This window comes from Catharus ustulatus, chromosome 3 (assembly GCF_009819885.2).
Source record: "Catharus ustulatus isolate bCatUst1 chromosome 3, bCatUst1.pri.v2, whole genome shotgun sequence".
Lineage (NCBI taxonomy): Eukaryota > Metazoa > Chordata > Aves > Passeriformes > Turdidae > Catharus > Catharus ustulatus.
The window spans coordinates 86,308,934-86,329,080 of NC_046223.1; the positions used below are offsets into that span (position 1 = coordinate 86,308,934).

The following is a 20,147-nucleotide window of genomic DNA, read 5'->3' on the forward strand; positions in this document are numbered from 1 at the left end:
TCAAAATCAGCTGTTGTACATTAAACAGGGGGAAAAAAAGGAGGGAACTCCTCCTTTATTGAGTTAAACCACTTCTTGCTGGTTTTCATTGTCCTGGGATTACAGACTCTCACATCACTTAATGGGCAGCAGCTTTCTGGCTACCACTAAGAAGTTGTCCGGTCTCTAACTCTGCATGTACAGTAGCAGACTTTGGGTTTGAAGTGGAAAGATGAGTTTGTGATGACATTTGTTTTCCCAGAGGAAATTCCCTTGGGATTGGTGTGTGAGTGGCACAGAAATGCTGTTGGCCCCTCAGGAAGAAGCAGCCTTCATCAGCCCTCAGTCAGTTGATCCTTAGAGTGACCAAGTCCTCATTAATATAGTTGCCTTAACCCCCACTTACTGGCCATCCGTGAAATGGGATAGAAGTCATTACACCCCATAGCAACAGACTTTTTGGAATGTAAATGGCAAAATAAGGTACTACAGGAGTGCTAAGTCACATGGCTTTGTGAAAGAGCACCAATGAGAAAATCTGTGTATCTCCAGGCTGTGTATGAAGTCAATTAATAAGGTCCTTTAGAGACCATTATCTGCTTGCCTCCTTTGCCTCCTCTTTCTTCTAACTGCTCTTCTTCCTGCTGCTGGTTTTGATAGCAGAAGAAACAGTTCTCCACTTCTCCAGATTGCCCTTCACATTAGCCACTCCTGTGAATGCTTAATTAAACACTGGGAGACACCTTGGGAAGCTTAGCCTTGTTTATTTGCAGAGCAAGGGATTAAAACAGGCCAACACAGCTGAAAATATGGTGCTGAAATGTTGTCATGTATGCAAACCTTGGGAGCAGTTTATGGCCTTTCAGGGCATCCTCTGGCTTGCCCTGCTTTCCCAGGATTTCCCTGTGAGTGCCCATTTTTATGTTAGAGGTGGAAAAGGTTGTAGGAGTACCTGCAAAGTTTTCTCATCTTCATGGAAGTACAAACAGAAAGGGAGATATACATACACTGGTATACTTTTTAATAAGTGTTTGGGGGGCCATTTGCTTTTGCAAGCTCTGTTTTAAACACTTGGAAGTGAATGTTTTTTGAGGGGAGCCATGACGAAAGAAATGAAGCCACATCTCTGGAGGGATAGAGTTGTAGCTATCAGCATCCCATTGCACTTCTGTTGATCAATTCCTAGCTCGGAGGAGGGAAGGAGAAGCAGAAAGCCTGTACAGTGAAACACTTCAGCACCAAGCATGAAGGAAGGAGGAGAGGGAGAGCCTGGTTATTGTCCATCCTCTCCTACATTCCTCCTTGCTGGCTACTTCCAGCACACCGTTCATGCAAGTTGTTAAAACTAATTCCATAGTTGCTCTTCCTCCAGTCCAATGTCTGCTTTCTCTGCAACTGAGATTGGTTGTTGAAAGTCTTCATTTCTCCCCATTTCTAAAAAAACCCACAAACCAAGATACCACATGTGGAGTCTGGGCTGGTATGTATCAGATTGTTGGATTGTCAGCGTTTTGGCTGTATCTAATGTTTCAGTGTTAAAGGTTCTGTTTTGTTTTGATTTGGATCCTGAATCAAGCAGGTGCTTTCAGCCTCTTGACAAGCCAGAATGCAGTTGCTCTGGCTAACACCGTGAAGACCAGGTGCTGGGAGTCTGAAGGGCTTTTAGTGTCGCATAGGAGCCCCTGTAGTTTGGTGTTACTTGGCAAACATTAGCAGCAGCATTCAGATGAGAAGCCTGATAGCAGCAAATGTGCTGTGAGGGTCAAGAGGGGATAACCTCACCTTGCAGTCCTGCTGAAATTCCAGTTTAACCACTGAGGTATGAAAGTTGTACAAATGGAATAGTGGGAGCAAGCTTAAACTCAGCTTTCTTTTACTACCTAGAAGTAACACTGAAAAGGTGTAGATTTTTCAATTACTTATGCAATTAACACACATGTTGTGTGCTGCTTTCCCATCCCTCTCCCACAGAACCAGGTATTAGAAGCCATTCTTGTAGACATTAAAAACAGAGGTATTGTCAAGTATTTTCTCTGGAAGTTGGTTTGTCATATATAAGACATGTAGTTTCCCTGTGCTAAAGCTGAGGTAGAATGAAATGCTGAATGTTGTTTTATTTTCCCAGAGGGGCCAAGCTGGCTATTCCCTACTGTGAGCACTCCTGCAAGGCTGTGACAGGGCCAACACAGTTCCTTCTCTTGCTCAGCCTCATGACTGGCATTTTTTTGTCGTAGTTTAACAGGTATTTGTGTTTTTTTCAGTGGCTTTCTCAGCAGTATTCCCCAGTAGACTCTCAGGTAATCACCTGGAGCCATGTGAGGCCAGTGCATTATTTTGTACTCAGCTTAGCAGCCTGGCTGGAGTGTGCTGCCTGGAGCAACTGCTGGGTAAAAATCACATGTGTAGGCCTGGGAATTACAAATCATAAACAGTTTTCTAAGCATCTCTAGGCTTTTGTGTGCCAAGATTTTTAAATTTTTTTTTTTTAATAAAGCTGTCTTTATCTTCTGGGGCTTTTGGGGGCTTTTTGATTTATAGGCATCACCTTTTCCTGTGGGACAAGGGAGCCTGGAAACATTCTCCTATGTTTGTGACTTTGGAAGATGGGTCATTTAGAGCACCACCAGGTTCGGCTACACTATTCTGTCATGGCAAACAGTATTTTTGTGGAACAGTGCATACTATTCCTTTAAAAATGTAGCCTGGGGAAGATGAGGAAGAGTTCTTGGCTGAAACATTTGCATGAAGCAGTGTGATAGAGCAGCCAGGGAATATATTGCATGCTAATAAAGTTCCTTCTTCAGTGTGAAAAGTGCATGCTTTGTGAGTGACAGTGAGTCTTTTTTTACCTTTTGACATTCTAACTTGACCAATAATGAGGCATCCACCAGCACGACTTTTCAGTCCTTTCCAAAGAACTGCCACAACTAAAGAGACTTTTTTTTTTGAGAATAATCTGTGACCCAGCAAGGTTGGCTGCAATGTTTGTTTGTTTTTCTCTCTACCGCTGGTTCCTACTATTCTCTTACTCCCACATCCTATCCGAGTCTTGTTTTCAAATGCATTCTTCAGCCTTCTCCTTCCCTACCTACTGCATCCTGTGTTCTGCTTTCTGACTTCCTTCTCTTTTCTTAGAGCTTTTCATTCCAGTTCCTTTTGGTTCAGGTCCCCCAGGAACAAGGAGTGAAACATTAACAGTTGCTGAGTACCGAGTTAATCTGGCTCTTGCTGGGAGTGTAGAGTTCAGGGCTCTGGGAGACATCCTTGAGTGTGACATTGTGCCCTGGGGCCCTTGGCACCACTTCATTGCTGGAGCAGCAGAGAAATGTTTATCTGTGCTCCGCTTGCTATCATCTACAATCCAACACGTAAGATAAAAACATTGATAAAAGTCGATCTTTGCCAAGATATGGAGGTTCCAGTTACTGCAAGTTAATTACCAGGCATTAATTGCTCTGCTATTACTACCTGGATGTGCATCTCAGTTATAAAAAGGAAGCTGAAAAGTTTCAGACATAGGGTAAGGAAAAAAGTGGATTTGAATTATATCATGTCTTGATAGAGGATATGGGAACTGTAGGTGTCGTGACAGCTGTTTGGAAAAAATATCATTTCACAATAAATTCAGCATGCATACCTGTGTCTTTCTAAGTCAGACTGCTGCTTTTACAGTAAGGGTCTTAGATTGGTCAGGGATACATCCCTGTGTTATCTGTACCTCTTTGTCAATTGAGTATCACCATAATCATATTCTGTGCTTAGAATATGTTCTTATCTCAACATATCCTGAATATAAATCACGGGTATAGTGATTTATAGTGATTAATAGTTTCATTACTCCATGTTGCATGGGTAAGACTGGGTAATATATGTCTTTATTATCTTTCTGAGGAGACACCTGATTTGGATATATGGTGAGCTTTTATATTGTCTGAAAACACAGCTTTAGAGACCATACAGAGAAGAGCATTTTTCAGATGAGACCACTAGTCTGATCCTTGTTGTTCACAAAATCTACTAAATGGAAATGTAGACGAAAAAACCTTTTAGCATAATAGTCACTGTGCTGGAAAATTTATCTTCCTGCTAATGTCATATGCCTGTGATGCCCAGATGGTTATCAGTTGTGTGCTACTGTAATATTCTGTTCTGCTGGTTTATTTGTAACCAGGATTGGTCTGTTTATGTGCGGCTGCATATGGCAATTAGTTTAAATATTTTACCTAATTTTACATGTTTTTCTGTATGCAAGACATAAAGAGGAATCCACCTTCTAGAACAAATTTGGTATAAATGAGCAGATAATACCTGTCCTTTTGGTATATGATATACTTTTACCAACAACATCCTAACAGAGAAATAAATGTCAAGAAATTAAAACCTGATGTATTTGTTATCTATACACATATAAAATTTTACTGTGTTTCAGATTTCTAGATGATTTTATGTATTTTTCATATAACTTTTGTAATTCAAAATACTTGGTTTGGGAGTAAAACTGTAGTAGGCCGTTAAGGCTATCATTAATTAAAAAAAAAAAGCTAAAACAAAGGTGATTTTAGAAATAGAGAGATGCACACACATACATATACATATATATATATATTAGTCTAACACATCTCTTCTAACTTGTTTCAGGTTGAAGAAACTTCTTGAGCAGGAGAAGATCTATCAAGCCCGGAAGGAGAAGGAACATACAAAGAGAATCAATAAACTAAGAGAAGAACTAGTCAAGCTCAAATCATTTGCACTCATGCTGGTGGATGAAAGACAAATGCATATTGAACAACTTGGTCAACAAAGCCAGAAAATACAGGATTTAACCCAAAAACTAAAGGAAGAAGAAGAAAAGCTTAAAATTATTAGTGCAAAAGCAAAAGAAGATGGACAAAAACTGATGAAATTAGAGGCAGAACTTGAACACAAAACATCATCATTTTGTCAAGAACATGAGGAGATGACTGCTAAACTGGCTAATCAAGAGTCACATAATAGACAGCTAAGGCTCAAGCTAGTGGGGTTGACTCGCAGAATAGAGGAGCTAGAAGAAACTAACAAAAATCTTCAAAAAGCTGAGGAGGAACTTCAAGAACTAAGAGATAAAATAGCGAAAGGGGAATGTGGCAACTCTAGCTTAATGGCAGAAGTGGAAAACCTCCGCAAGCGCGTGCTTGAAATGGAGGGGAAAGACGAAGAGATCACAAAAACTGAATCCCAGTGCAAAGAGCTGAAAAATAAACTGCAAGAGGAAGAGCATCATAGCAAAGAGTTGAAACTTGAAGTGGAAAAACTGCAGAAAAGAATGACAGAATTAGAGAAGCTGGAAGAGGCTTTCAGTAGAAGTAAGTCGGAATGCACTCAGCTACACTTAAACTTGGAGAAAGAAAAAAATTTGACTAAGGATTTGATAAATGAGTTGGAAGTAGTGAAGACTCGAGTGAAGGACCTTGAGACATCCGAAAGCAAGTTGGAAAAGGCTGAAATAAGCTTAAAAGATGACCTTACAAAGCTGAAGTCATTTACCGTAATGTTGGTTGATGAGCGAAAAAATATGATGGAAAAAATAAAACAGGAGGAAAAAAAGGTTGAGGGCCTAAACAAGAATTTTAAAGTTGAACAAGGGAAAGTTATGGATGTAACAGAGAAATTGATAGAAGAAAGTAAGAAATTTTTGAAACTGAAGTCTGAAATGGAGGAAAAAGTATCTAGTTTGACAAAGGAAAGGGATGTGTTAATCGGCAAACTGAGAAGTGAAGAAGAAAAATCATCTGAATTAAGCTGTAGAGTTGACCTGTTAAAGAAAAGAATAGATGGTATGGAGGAAGTAGAAAGAGAAATTACAAGAGGTCGAACTAGGAAAGGAGCAGAGCATGGTTGTCATGAGGACAACAAGATTAAGGAACTTACCATTGAAATAGAAAGATTGAAAAAGCGTCTCAAACAACTGGAAGTGGTTGAAGGAGATCTGATGAAGACTGAAGATGAATATGATCAGCTAGAGCAGAAATTTAGGACGGAGCAGGATAAAGCTAATTTTCTTTCTCAGCAGTTGGAGGAGATGAAACTCCAGATTGCCAAAACAAAAGCAATAGAAAAAGGTGAAGTAGTGAGCCAGGAGGCAGAGCTGAGGCACAGGTTTCGTCTGGAAGAGGCCAAAAGCAGAGATTTGAAAGCAGAAGTTCAAGCACTGAAGGAAAAAATCCATGAGCTCATGAACAAAGAAGACCAGCTTTCTCAGCTCCAAGTCGATTATTCAGTTCTACAGCAAAGGTTTATGGAAGAGGAAAACAAAAACAAGAGCATGGGGCAGGAAGTTTTGAACCTGACCAGAGAGCTGGAGCTTTCTAAGCGCTACAGCCGCGCTCTGAGGCCCAGCATGAACGGAAGGAGAATGGTTGATGTTCCTGTGACATCCACTGGTGTGCAGACAGATGCTCTAAGCAATGAAGCAGCAGAAGAAGAAACCCCAGCAGTGTTTATAAGGAAATCCTTCCAGGAGGAGAATCATATCATGAGCAATCTGCGACAGGTGGGTCTGAAAAAACCCATGGAACGTTCTTCAGTGCTTGAGAGATATCCTCCAGCAGCAAATGAGCTTGCCATGAGGAAATCCTGGATACCATGGATGAAAAAGAGGGAAGCTGGGGCTCAGACAACTCCTGATAAAGGAGCCCGAACCCACAGTAGTCCAGCACATCCCGGGGAGGTTGTCCTTTCACCAAAGCAGGGTCAACCTCTTCATATTCGGGTGACACCAGACCATGAGAACAGTACAGCAACTTTGGAGATAACCAGTCCATCCGCAGAGGAATTTTTTTCAAGTACCACTGTCATTCCTACTTTGGGAAATCAGAAACCACGGATAACCATCATTCCCTCTCCAAATGTCATGCCACAAAAAGGAAAAGGCAGTGAAAGTCCCATGGGCCCAGATCGCTCCATGTCTCCAGTCACTATAACAACATTCTCCAGGGAGAAGTCCCCAGAGGGAGGGAGAGCACCCTTTGCTGACAGACCTGCATCGCCCATTCAGATCATGACGGTATCGACGTCTGCAGCACCGGCAGAAATCTCTGTCTCTCCACAGTCGCAAGATATGACCATGGGAAGGGCTGTCTTCAAAGTCACACCGGAAAAGCAAACCGTCCCGACTCCAATCCGCAAGTACAACGCCAATGCCAACATTATTACAACAGAAGACAACAAAATCCACATCCACTTGGGTTCCCAGTTTAAGCGTTCTCCCAGCGCGGCGCCGGACGGTGCAAGCCCTGTGATAACAGTCCGACCGGTGAACATCACGGCAGAGAAAGAGGTGGTGACTGGTACTGTCCTTCGGTCACCTCGGAACAGCCTGTCCCCACGACCTGCAGCCAGCAAGGTGACAAGTACTATCACCATCACACCTGTTACAACATCTGCCACTCGAGGAACACAATCAGTGGTAAGCGGTGTAGTCTCACAGTGTGGTCTTCATGGCGGGGAGAAGGACAAACCATAGCTTGGGTTTGAGACACCAGCAGGGAAGATGGAGGGGTGAGGAGAAACTCTTGTCTTCCCTACATTTCTTCCAGGCTCAGGCTTAATCATAAAATCAGAATGTGCTCAATTCATGTGTTTTTGTGGTATTATCTCCTAAAGCAGTTAACTTCCAGAGAAAGTCCCTTCAAAGTTATTTTCATAATGGCAGCCCAGTAAAATTACAAGTGAGAGACAGAGGGACAAAGAATGATGGAGATGAATAAACAGGAAACTGTATTTTTATTTTTGGTGACTGGAATTTCTGAATTTTGAAAATATACCTCATTTTTTTTTTGGCCCAGCTGGCAGGTCTTTAGACTCCAATTATGCAGGCTGGCGTTTCTTTGATATAATCCCATGATCCCCTTATAATTCAGTTAATATCTGCTATATTACTGAACTTCAAAGGAAGAAATAAGCAGTCATGTTATCATTGCTTACAGCTCCAAGCCTCTTTAGCCAGTGAATAGTAGAGCTCTTTCTGTTCCTCTGAACTTCTGTAAGTGCTATTACAATAGAGCTTCCTGTAGCATATTTTTTTTGCTTTCTCTTCTGGCTTCTCTGGTAGAACCCCAGCTTGTTTTTCATACTGAAAGACTTCTCACCTCTGTCTTTAACCATAGTGGGCAGTATTTATTGATAGTCCTCCCTCAGTTTATTATTGGACATATGTTTTTATTGCTTTAGTTGGAAATACCCTGGGAAAGAAGAATTTAACCAAAACAGAAAACCAGCAGTACTGTATTGGTCCAAAAACTTTCTTAGCTAGAGAGAGTCTGCAACAGATGCTTAGGGGAAGATTATTTTGAGTGGGTAAACATACAGTAATGTTTCTCTCAGCGTCTGTTCCCAGCTTTTGGCAATAGGTGGGTATTTCTCTCTGAACCAGAGCCTGTAGCCACATCTTTGTCTTTAATAGACCATGGCAGAGTTTTCTTCTATTTATTCTTTTAATTGCTTTTTGAACTCATTTACACTGTTGTTTCCACAACATCAGGGGGCAGTGAATTCAGTTGTGGGCTTTGGGAAAAGCTTTTTTGTTTGATACCTTTTATACAATACCTTCATTGGTTACAGCCTTTTCCTTGTATCTTGAGAAATACTGAATAGTCATCCCCTGCTCATTTGTCCGTGCTGCTCCGGAGTCAGCAGACCCCTGCAACACGCCTCGTCAGCCATCTCTTGCCAAGCTGAAATGTCAAAGTGTATTTAAGATACACTTTCACACTTTTGGAGAGAAGCTGCCATTCCCATTTAAGGCTTCTGAATTAAGAAAACTTGCACACAGATCTGTTTGGGATTGCACATGTGCTCCCTCTGTATTCCCACCTATATAATGTATTGTCGACACTTTATCTTACAGTGTTTCCCTACGTATTGGAGGCAACTGTTCGTTTTTAAAAGTCTTGAATTAATTTGCAAACCCCTTTGTCTCTCAGAAGCCTGGAAAATTGTTTTTTTGAAACTTTTCTTTTTAACTAGATGTCTGTCTCTACTGTGATGATGCAGTGAACCATGGCAGACAAAACTTTTTTGTTTTGTTTTTTTTTCTGGCTAAAAACTGGCTTACTTCTTCACTTTATTCTCCCTGATTTGGAATGTAAGGAAAATAGTTTGGTGATAATATTTACTTTATCTTATGCTTGCCTTTGGTTTTTAATGTCCCTAGTCATCTGAGCAGGCAAATTTGAACGAGCTCAAATGTGTCTTTTCCTCCCCAGCCTCTTGGGAAAAAAAAAGTGTATTCACCATCTGTTTTGCAAATGACATCTTTACAAACACACTTCACTGCCCCTAGTCATAAAACCCAAGCTGTGATCATTTACTCAGTAACCCTAGATGAAACCAACAGATACAATTTTGAGGGTTTAAGTTAATAAAATCGAACAAGATGAACTGATACGCAGCTGCTTTCTTAGCTCACTGGTTTTAATTTTTGTCTTAACTCTCCTCACACAAGATGCTTTGTACAATGTATTAATGCCTTTTCTATGGCAGCCTATGGATTTGGATAGTTCCCATAGAAACAGAAAAAATGGTCTTTAGTCCTCCTTAGCTTGATTAGAGTCAAACTCACTCCCAGGAAAATACTTGGACTATCCTAGCAGACCTAGGATATGATTTTTTTATTGTAAATGGACCACAGAGACCAGAGGATGTGGAGACCAAAATGAAACTGGTTGTTAGTCTTCCCTTAGCACATTGGCCCAAATTTCTGTTCCCAGGACAGTTCATACAGTTTGCAGAAAAAATCCCACAGAATAAACCCAAGGATTCTTTGTAAAAAAACCCAAAACAGTAGTGCCTACATCCTGTTTGATTTAGGCCTTACATTTGGTTGTAGGATTGCTGATGAATGTGGATCTTCTTTGGCTGCCAGGATGGGTGTCAGTCCTATAATAACTTAATCCCTGTGCTCCCCACCTCCTGCAAGCCTGGCATTGAGTGCCAGCTGTTTATGCTGCCAGGGTACACAGTGACTCCAGTGCCATGCAAATCTGCAGGGAGCAGAGGGAATCCCGGCTGCAGCAGAGCCAGCCCAGTGGCACAGCCCCAACCATGATGCAGAGAGTCCTGTGACCGTGGCAGGAGCTGCTGGGTGCCAGAGCCAAAGGGACAAGTGTTTATGCAGCTGTAAGGCCACTTGCAATTGGGCAGCACTTAGTTTGAGATGGCCATCTAAATGTAGCTCTTTGTAGGTGTCCCTTGTATGTTCTAAGCTGCTGCTAGAGCTCCTGGAGGTGCCGGGGGCAGAGGTGGCTGTGCAGAGGTGTTGTGGTGCTGGCTGTGCGCCTGTGGCAAGTGAGACGTGTGTGAGGCTGGGAGGGATAACAGACCTGCACCTTTCTGCAGTGGCAGCTGATGGGACACCTCAGATGGCGTGAGGTGCCTCAGCTGAATCAGTCTGTAGTCATCAGTCCCCATGTCAGCCCTGAGGCCTGTGTGCTGGCTCTGTGGTGACTGGGGGGTGATCCAGCTGAGACTCGGCTAGCTTCTGTGTGAGCAGCATTGCCCACTGGCTCTGCTCATTATATTGACTAGATCTCAAGTCCCATCCTTTCAGGATAAAGCTACCCAAACATACTTTATTTTAGTGCCATTCTCAGTGCTGTCAAATACTCTATTTACCTTCCAGCTGCTTTATCAGAAGTTTTAGGTCTCCTTGGGTCACCTGTCTTGTTTACCAGCCGTTGTGCATATTGCTTGAGAAGCCCAGGGCATTTCAAATTGCTCAAGGTGTCTGTTGGTCACTGAACTGAACCACTTCTGTCCAGGGCAAGCTGGGGCCTGATCGGATTGAGAAAAAATGCTGAAAAAGCACTTTTGTAATTAAAATATTCCAGAAGCCAGGGTGTGCATGAAAATAAAATGCATCAAGCAGGATCTGTTACAACCTACTCAAACATGCTACATGTTCACTTTGGTATTTTTCCTTTAATGGGACTGCCCAACCTTATTGCAACTCGACAGGTTAATTCACCTGTGTCTGCAGCGAGAGCTGATTATGACTGCACCACAGCAGCTGCATATGTTCATCTCACTCTCAGTAATGTCTTGTGTAACCTCACTGGGTCCCTGTTCCAGCACCATGCCTTGTCCTGCCAGCTCAGATCCAGCTTGTGTCACCCAGTGTCCAGATGGGGCCACATCTCAGGCACTCCATTCCAGCTGCGTAAGGGTTGGTTTCTGGTTGGAGCCACGTTCCTGGATCAGCCAGACGACGGCAGCCTGTAGACAAACGGGGCTGGAAGGAATGGCTTTGAGTTCTCGGAAGAAACAAGGGAGTTGTGTGGGTTCTCTGCCACAGCTGCTGCAGATGCAGACTGGATGTGTTCTCTGCTTGCTGCCCCTTCCCGCACCCAAGGGGAAGCTGGTTGGGGAGGCACCTTTGTGCCATCTCACTTGGCAAACACAAAATGCTTTTGCAGCTGCCTGGGAAGCAGGCATTAGCTCCCATGCGATCAACACGATCAACACGTTAGTATGCTGGAATGAAGGCCACTAAGAAATTTAAAGCAAGTTAGAGTGCTTTTCAAAGTGCTTTTGAGTGATTTAGGCTTGAAATGAGTAACTTGAAAGCCCCAAATCCTTAGTTAATAATTTACATGTGAATAAAGCTGAAGAAATGCCTGAGATTCCAGCTACTCCATTTGATTGCCTCATGTTTACACACTGTGGAACTCTTTCAGGGAGTACAAGATGTTTGTCATTTGGGTTCCCTGGGATGTTGACATATTTTCTAAGACTGATGGAATGCATTTGCATGTTTTGCCCTACAGAATTGTATGGGCCTAACTTGTTTTGACATCTACATGTGAGTTCCATATTAGCCTTTAGACTGCTATTGTAAATGTTGCTTTTAGTTATTGAAAATGGCTTCCTTCCTGTCAGACAGACAGCATTCAAGTTTTCCAATTGTAATTTTTTTTTGAGTGTACTCATGGGGTTTTGAACTGTTCTTGGAAGATTAAGGAATGGTTTTACTTTGCATGCTCAGGGTGCAGACAGAACGCTGATGCCACTGGCTGAAAAACATTTGTGGAGCATTTTTAAGTAAATGTACAAATGCATGTTGCAGCTGACATGAGCCCCCAGTCCAGTCTATTTCAGCAGTTTATTTTTACTCTGCTTATATGTCATAAGTTGCAGAATTTAGTCATTTAGCAGGTGGGTCTAGCTATAATTCCAGTATCTTAGGAGAATTGTTCTCTCTTCTGAGATGAATGTCTTTATCCATACTCCGAACAGAAATGTCAGTCACACAGGAAATTCAGCTCTGACAGTGAAGTTGTCACCCTTATCATTTGTGTCTGTATTGCACACTGCAGAAGATAAAGCCCATTTTCCTTTAAGAATTGTCATGTTTACAAGTATTTTCTTTAAACCGTCATTCATATGGAGTAGCTCCAGTTTTGACCTTGAGAAGTATGTGCATCATTATCTGGCCAAGAGAGACAGAAAATAGTTGGCCCTTTTGAGTCTTTTTATCCTATCCAGGTACTCCTTGTGCATTTACATGGTGAGATTTGGCTGCTTAAGCATATGTGCTGATTGCAGTTTCAAAGCTATGGGATAGCTGTGGCATGGTCTCCAGATGGGGCTCGAGAAGGGGACAGCCCCAAGCCAACCACTTAGGCTGTTCTTTGTGCTTTTAATTCTGAAGTACTCAAACGCGAGGATAAGTGTTCTTGCTAGGCTGTTGTCCAGGGCAGAAAACTGGCAGAGATAGTAAAACCATCATGTCCACACTGTCTTGAAGTATCCTTGGAAATCTGAGTTAGCAGCTTCACCCTCACCAGAATTTCTCAAGTCATGATTTGGGCTTGGAGCGGGAGAGCCCTTTCCCACATCCCTTCTGCCACAGGCACAGGGAAAGGAAATCCAAATCTTTTCTCTATCTCTTTCTCTCCCAGCCCCCTGCTCTGCCCAGTGCAGAAATAAATGGCCTCAGCCATGAGCTCAGCATACTTCAGGAAGTAAAATTCAATTTTATTTATAATGCTGAGTGATCATGTGACCAGATCCTAAAATTTGGCATTTGCCCTTGGTTTCATCATTAACCTAACTATGCTGTTCTGAGGGCCTGTGCCAGTGTCTGTACAAGATGCTAATATTGTTCTTGTCTTGACAGCCAAGCCAATGTGGTAGTAGCCTCTAAGGGCATCCTGCACTGTGTCATGCTGTACAATGGGAGATTTGCACAAATTCCCATCCTTATGACATATTGACTCAAAACACTGGACCTCAGCTCTGGGAAACTCATTTGATCTCAGCTGTGCGTTTGGCCTTACTCCAGCAATACATGCCATGGCCAGATTTCAAGTGTGAATATTACTTTGCAAGTAGGTATGATTTGGGATATTGTTGTTTGAGAGGTAAATGAAGAACCAAAGAAATGTATAAGATGAGCATGTATGAGAAGTCCTTAATTCCTTAATGGCATTTTTCTCTGTCTCTTTGTTTTGCAGACAGGACAGGATGGGTCATCCCCGAGACCTACACCCACCCGCATTCCTGTGTCAAAAGGTATGAAAGCAGGAAAGCCAGTAGTGGCAGCCGCAGGAGCAGGAAATGTGACAAAATTCGAGCCTCGTGCTGAGACTCAGTCTATGAAAATAGAACTGAAGAAATCTTCAGCCAGCAGCTCTGCCTCCCTGGGCGGGGGTCAGGGCTGATGGCAGTGGCTCAGGGGGTACGTTCTGCAGGTTTTACTGCTGCCATGGAAGCCAGCTCCGCTGTCTGTAGTTATTCACGTTTGCCTGTACTAACGAGTCCTGCAGCTGTCACTTAACAACAAACTAATAAGTGTGTGCACTGACTACTTAAATAACAAAATCCTTTTGTTTTCTTACTCAAGTTAAAAAAAAAAAAGCTGTCAAAAAGGCAATTTTATGCCAGGAAGGTTTTTCATTCTAGGAAGTGAGAATGGGGTAACTGCACTAGGTTATTAATCTAGTTCAGGAATTCTTAATGGTAGACTTGGTCACTTTTTAGTAGATCAAAGGAAGTTTGGTCACTTTTACTAGATTGTTTTCCACCTTAATGGATCACTTTCCACCTTTGCTGCTGCATGGTCTGCTTTCCTTCCTGCCTTGATCACATTACTGAAATGCCACATGGCCTAGGGAAGCAATGCCAGAGGACTTGCCATGCACATGTGAGGTCCTGTTTTAATGAAAGCCAGTACCTCCTGTGTGAGAGGGGAAGAGAAGAGGATGGGCACCATGTGACCATGTGGCCTTCTCTCTGGGAGCCTCCCATCAAAGTCACCTTTTTTCAACAGTGAGCTGCTTTCTCAGGATAGTTACTAAATTCAAGGGCATAGGGATATTGCACAATGTTTGGCAGCAACTTAATTCTTCCAGAGAGAGTTAACACTTGTAGACAACACTTAGAACCAGGTTCCTGACTTGCACGCACTTAAATACTGTGAGCTCAGGGTTCAGGTGAAGGCTTGTGAGCCAGAAGCTGTTTAGTCTTCAGCATAAGCTTGAGAAACATTGTCTGGCAAAAATCAATACAATCCATTTGTGCCTGCTCCAAAGACCACTGAAGGCTATGAAGCAACTCATTCCATTGACTAACTAGGTTCCAGCTTTCCTGGTTAGGTCTTACATTTAAACCTTACTTGCCAAGCATCTTCAGGTCTTAGAGGGTAAGTCAGCAGAGACTGCTGGTGGTAGGGATTGTTATCTAAAGGCACAGCTCAGGTACAGACAGTGAAGGAGAGAGGGTTTGGTAAAGATATTACTCTCAGTTTTCAGCTATTTAAAATATTTTGTCATAAAATGCAGACTGCCTTGCAATACTATGGTGATTCATCAGTTTTTCTTCCCTCTCTGTGATTTCCTCATCTGTATGTTTGCATTTTTAAAGCATGTTTTAAGGAATTTTTCCAGCATGGAAATAGTGTGGATGCTGATGATTGTTATGATTGTCTATTTAATAACAGTAGAGTTATTAAAGCACATTTCTATTAAGCAATTTTCACAGAAGAGTCACAACCAAAAGAAATGAAGCTGAGCAGACCAATAAATGATGGGTTTAAGGCTATATAATGCTTCAACCCGCTCGCCAAGCTTTGAAGGGCCCAGTGGTTAAAACAGAAAGCAAGGTGGGAAGACCACCAATAAATTATAAATAAAATTCACAGAAAGGAAAGTGCACCAGTGGTTGAAATATGACATTTGGCCTGGGAGAAGATCTTTGATGGAAGACTCTGTCGCCGAAGGTCAACAAAATTGTATTCAATCCAAGCAATGTTGAGTTTCTGTCTGCTTTGCCATTGCTCTAGAATTTCAGATCCAGATATAACAATTATCTTATTGTAAAGTTGGCATTTTATTATTCACATGAAGGGCATTTTTTCTTTGCCACATAAAAAAAATTAGGTTTTTGGGTTTTTTACATGTGTAGCACCTAAAATGCCTGTTAATGCTAAGATTCTAGTTCCTATGACATCCAAAAATCAGATTAATATTAGTAGCATTTTTTTCATAACTCCTATCCCCAGTACTTCTGATAAAACTTGGAAATTGGAATTAGCACAAAATGTGAGTTACTATGTCAGAAATACATCAGATCCTCTCAAGTAAAAAAGCCTCAGTATATCAACAGATTGTTGCTGAGATCTTACCATTCTTATTGTAACACAGAAATTTTAACAGATAGTTAAATGGAAAAAAGGGGTTTTTTTTCTGGATATTCACTTTAAATACTGTTACTGAAGGAAGTTGTAAGGTCAAACCAGTCAAATAATATTTGCAAACATGATCCCCAAGCTAATGTGGCTTGATACAGCTGCCTTAAGCCTTCCTTGTGTCAAAGAAACTTAGTTAACTGTCACCATACTTAGTGTTCTATGTGTGGCTGTGGTTGAAAATCTTGTTTTTGTTTGAGGTCTAAGTAACTAATTCACCTTAAGAAACAAGCCAGCCTCACAGTACCTGAAATCTAGGGCACACAAAGTGGCACAGCTAGAGCCAGAACTGCAGGCACAGGCTGGGAGTTGCTCCTGTAGAGTCAGTAGGATTTGATGAGAGACACTAGAAATTCCAGAGTGGTCAGATTAAGGATCCTGATATTTTTCCCAAGGGCTGCACAACTAAAATAGACTTTTGCTCTGCAGCAGAAGTCTAGAGAGTTGGAATTGGGCAGCTGGTTAAACTGTTAGCTAAAAACAGGTATTTAGTTACACTCAAAACTTTTGACATCTGTTTTAATTGACCCAATATTCTTGTTTCCTAAAGGTAGAAGAGGGGTAAGATGAAAAGAAAACCTGTAGTTCAGAAGTCTTAAAAGTTCAAGCCTAACTGTTTGCATTACATTGAAATTTCCTCTGAACCTGAAGACAGTTATGCTTAGTGACTACACTAAGATTCTCCATTCAGTAGGTCAGCTCCAAAAGGCAATTTAAACAACCAAATCTAAAAACAGTGCCTAAGCCCAAGAGGCATCCTGAAGATCTTCTTATATTCTTCCACAGCCCTTGTCTAGTCAGTGTTTCTATTATGACTTGAATGTTATAATAGAGCCTCTGTACCTCATTGAGATTCTTAATGTAGGTATTCTTGTATTTCCTCCAAGGCTTTTAAGTCAAGCCATGATTTCATGGTCACTTAAAGTCAGGCCATAACTCCACACTGGACTGAAAAGCTGTAGTCCTGTCTTTGTCACCTCCAGCCAAGAAAGGACTCACTGACTATGTGACTGTCCTTTGAGCTGGCACAAGTGTTTGAACTTAACTGGGGAACTGATCTGAATTAAAAGGAATGTAGCAAAAAGGTGTAAAGGCTGGCTTTAACCTAACTTAGTACCGGGCTCACAGGCCAGAAAAAGAAAGAAGGAGGGAGTAGGAAACCAGTTGGTGTTTTAAAGTGACTGTAGGATCATGAATGCCTTCTAGTAGATCAAATACTACACAAAAGCAGGGGTAGTGCTGCTTATTGTCAAAAGCTTTTTGATTGAAACCTTTTCTCAAAGGTAGGAGACAGATTCCCCTTCTCAGCAGTATCTGAGGAGACTCAAACCCACATTAGCTGCAGGCAGATGCACTAGTGGCACTGACAGCTGAATAGGAAGAAGGTGGCATTCTGATTCCCTCCTGGAAAGGCTGTGCCGTTCTGCATGGAATGCTTCAGTATTCACTGAGCAGAAACAAGAAAGCGGTTGAGAAGTGAGGATATTGAACTAGGAGGGAGCTCCCCCAGATCTGTGTCCCTGTTCCAAAGGCTGCTTTTGAGCCTGGCCCTTTTGAAAAGGAGGCTTATAAGATGAAGTGTCTGTGTTCATCCATCCTTCCATCTCTCCTTCCCTAATGAATAACACTGGACAGACACAACAACCAATTTCATCCAAACCTGACAAAGCAATAGGGGTCTCCAGAGTAAGAAGTTTTTCCAGTTTAATGTAAAGGACAACAGAGAAGAGGAGCAAGACCTTAGCAGTGCTTCACTGTGTGGAAGAGTAGGGCATGAGCTCACCTTCATACAGTATCAAAGAATGAACACAAGAGTGATGTCAGAAATGCCACAACAACAAGCTTTGTTCAGACCTCAGATTTTACTAGGCACCAAAGAATCAAACTCTGACACATCAATCCAAAGGAAAATATTAGGGCTTTATTTACAGAACTTCTGTGTATTCTACCCTACTGGATTATAATGTGTAAACTAAGCCTTCCTAAGTGATCATCTGGGATCACTCATCCTCATGCTTTCTCTCTCTTACCTTTGTTCTCAGTCATTTTGTTTGGGTTTTATTTTGGTTTTTTTGTAATGATGAAGTGGAACAATGTCAGTAGCAAAATAATGCACTCAGAATCATCGTCATAGTTACAATGCCTTGTCAGGAACAAAGACAACTGACCAATCTTTGTACTTCTAGTCATATTCCGTGTCAGCTGGAGAGGAGCCCTGTTTTGGCTGATGACATGGCCATATAAGCAGCTGTGATAACTCAAGCCCAGCAGTAACATATGGCTTAGCACCAGCAGTAAGGTGGAGAGGGGGGGAAGAGTGGGGAAAATGCCAACCCATTCATGAGCAGCACACAGACTGAGAAAGTGCACCCTCAGTTCTCCAGATGATCTCTCTGATTTTAAATCTAGTTCCTAACCAGTGTTCTACTGTGTTCCCTAAGTTAGATCCCATCACCAAACTTACTGCTACCTAGGGGTATTGCTAATGTAGTCATTAGTATATCAGCACATTTGAGTAAGTGTGACTGAAAAAGAAGGAGCACAGAGCTTCAGCTGTAATGCCTGGGGGGATTTCTCTCAGATTAGTAAACATCCTAAGCAAATGGTGAAAGAAAAATAGAAATTTTGATTTACTTTGCTCACCTTTTTTTCCTTTTCTGACACCCACTAGTGTGATTTTTTCAAAACCCAAACACTTTGTGACTCTGTAATATGCCCATAGAGTACACGTCACTGTATTTAAACCTCAAACCACTTACAGCACACAGTAATTACCACCATGGGAGCAATCTCTAAAGCCACATTGATGTGTTGATCTGTGCCAACAGAATACCAAGTCAAATGTCCTTGCTTGAAATATGCCACACAGATTCTAAAATATGCTCTGAATATTCAGTAATTCTGATCAGATGTGGAAGAGCAGGTCTTTAAATATAGCAAGCTACTGTCCTGCTGGGTTTCAGGTACTTAGCATAAGCTGCAACAGTCAGGACAATTTTAGGACCAATTATATGTTCCCATCACACATCAGTGGCCAATTTCACTGAGTCGCTTTGAAACACACAGTTTGCTGGCAGGAGTTTTTGTGAGCTCATCTTTTGAACTTGTTTTCATTCAGGGGAATGGTTTTCTCCCCTGTGTCAGTGTGAGTTATCCTCTTTCTCTTAATTTTGCTTGAGCTCTCTTGGGCAAAATTATATGCAATATTTCTCATTATAGATATTAACTTCACTTTGAATCTTATTCCCTACACATTGCTCTTACCTTGGCTTTTTTTTTTCCTTAAAATGTAACCAGGGTTAACTACTGTCAGGTGCAGAGCTATCAGCTCTCAGGTATGAAACACTCAGGTGTGAATGGTTCTCCAAACGAAAAAACCTCTCCTTGGGATTTTAAAAATAGAAATACTGATGTATGATTCTCTTCTGTTGCTTGGGTGTGCATTGTCTGTGGTACATTCATTTTTGTATTATCTGGTGATACTTGTATATATTGTAAGGAGAAATTAAACTTTATATGTTAAAATGTCACTTGATGTGCTTCATTATATAAACTGGTATCCTGATGTGTTTCCTCTAGAAGTTCTGCTTTACATCAGTAGGACTGAAAGCAGAATTAGCTGTTTTACATTAACTTCATTTTCTTTTTCTGTCATGAAAATAAATAGTTTTGCTTAAGTGAATACATAGTTTCTTGAAATATTCCCATCTAGAATCCTAGAAAAATTTATTTAATCATATCCTTCAAATATAATTATATTTCTACAAAGGGTGGGCCAAAAGAACTCCGAAAAAATCTATTCTACCGTAATTTTAGCTTAGGAACTGTCCAGACAGCTCTTTTAGTAACTACACATGTGTGTGTACATAATATATACATTCATATATATTCATATATATATATAAGCATTTCAAATACAATACAGCTGAGACAAACTTAGAGTGTGTGTTCTCTAGGTGTGTGAGAAATGAATGAAAGATAAATATCAGTGGAAATAATTTTATTTTTTAAAAGAATATTTTTTCTCCTCTTTTCTGCACAATTACTGTTTGGGTCTGTAGGAGAAAGGGGTCTGATTCAGACACCAACTGTAGTTTTGCTGTTCATTCAGTGACTGAGCCTTAACAAGGAGTGTGGTATTTTTCTGCTGCCCATTTTTTTAGAATTTTGTGCCTAAACTCCTTATTAAATGTGCACAGTGAATATTAAGAAAATATTTTTTCTTTAAAAATAATATTTTTAATATTAAGAAAATAATTTGTAAATGTAGCTTTTAACATCACATTCCATAAGAGCTTCAAGGTGCTGTAAGGTGAAATCATACAATACTTTGTGGTTCATTCACATTCAAATGTGGTGGAACTGGTGTACATTTCTTGTTGAAAATCAATTTGTTATTGTTAAATTTTACGAAAAAGAAATACTTTCAGTTTGGGCAATTCTATTA

At 41.2% G+C, this 20,147-nt stretch overlaps 1 protein-coding gene across 5 annotated transcripts in view; it reads left to right on the forward strand.

Moving 5' to 3' along the window:
• The window catches only part of FILIP1 (filamin A interacting protein 1), a 119,111-nt gene that overhangs the window by 97,056 nt on the left and 1,908 nt on the right, over window positions 1–20,147 (forward strand). For 4 of the 5 annotated variants that reach the window (XM_033056062.2, XM_033056064.2, XM_033056063.2 and 1 more), the window contains 2 exons: window positions 4,618–7,423; window positions 13,470–13,693. In XM_033056062.2, the coding sequence (XP_032911953.1) occupies window positions 4,618–7,423; window positions 13,470–13,676 (3,013 nt within the window). In that variant the 3' untranslated portion in view covers window positions 13,677–13,693. The remainder of the gene's footprint in view (window positions 1–4,617; window positions 7,424–13,469; window positions 13,694–20,147) is intronic. The other variant, XM_033056065.1, reaches the window with a different exon arrangement.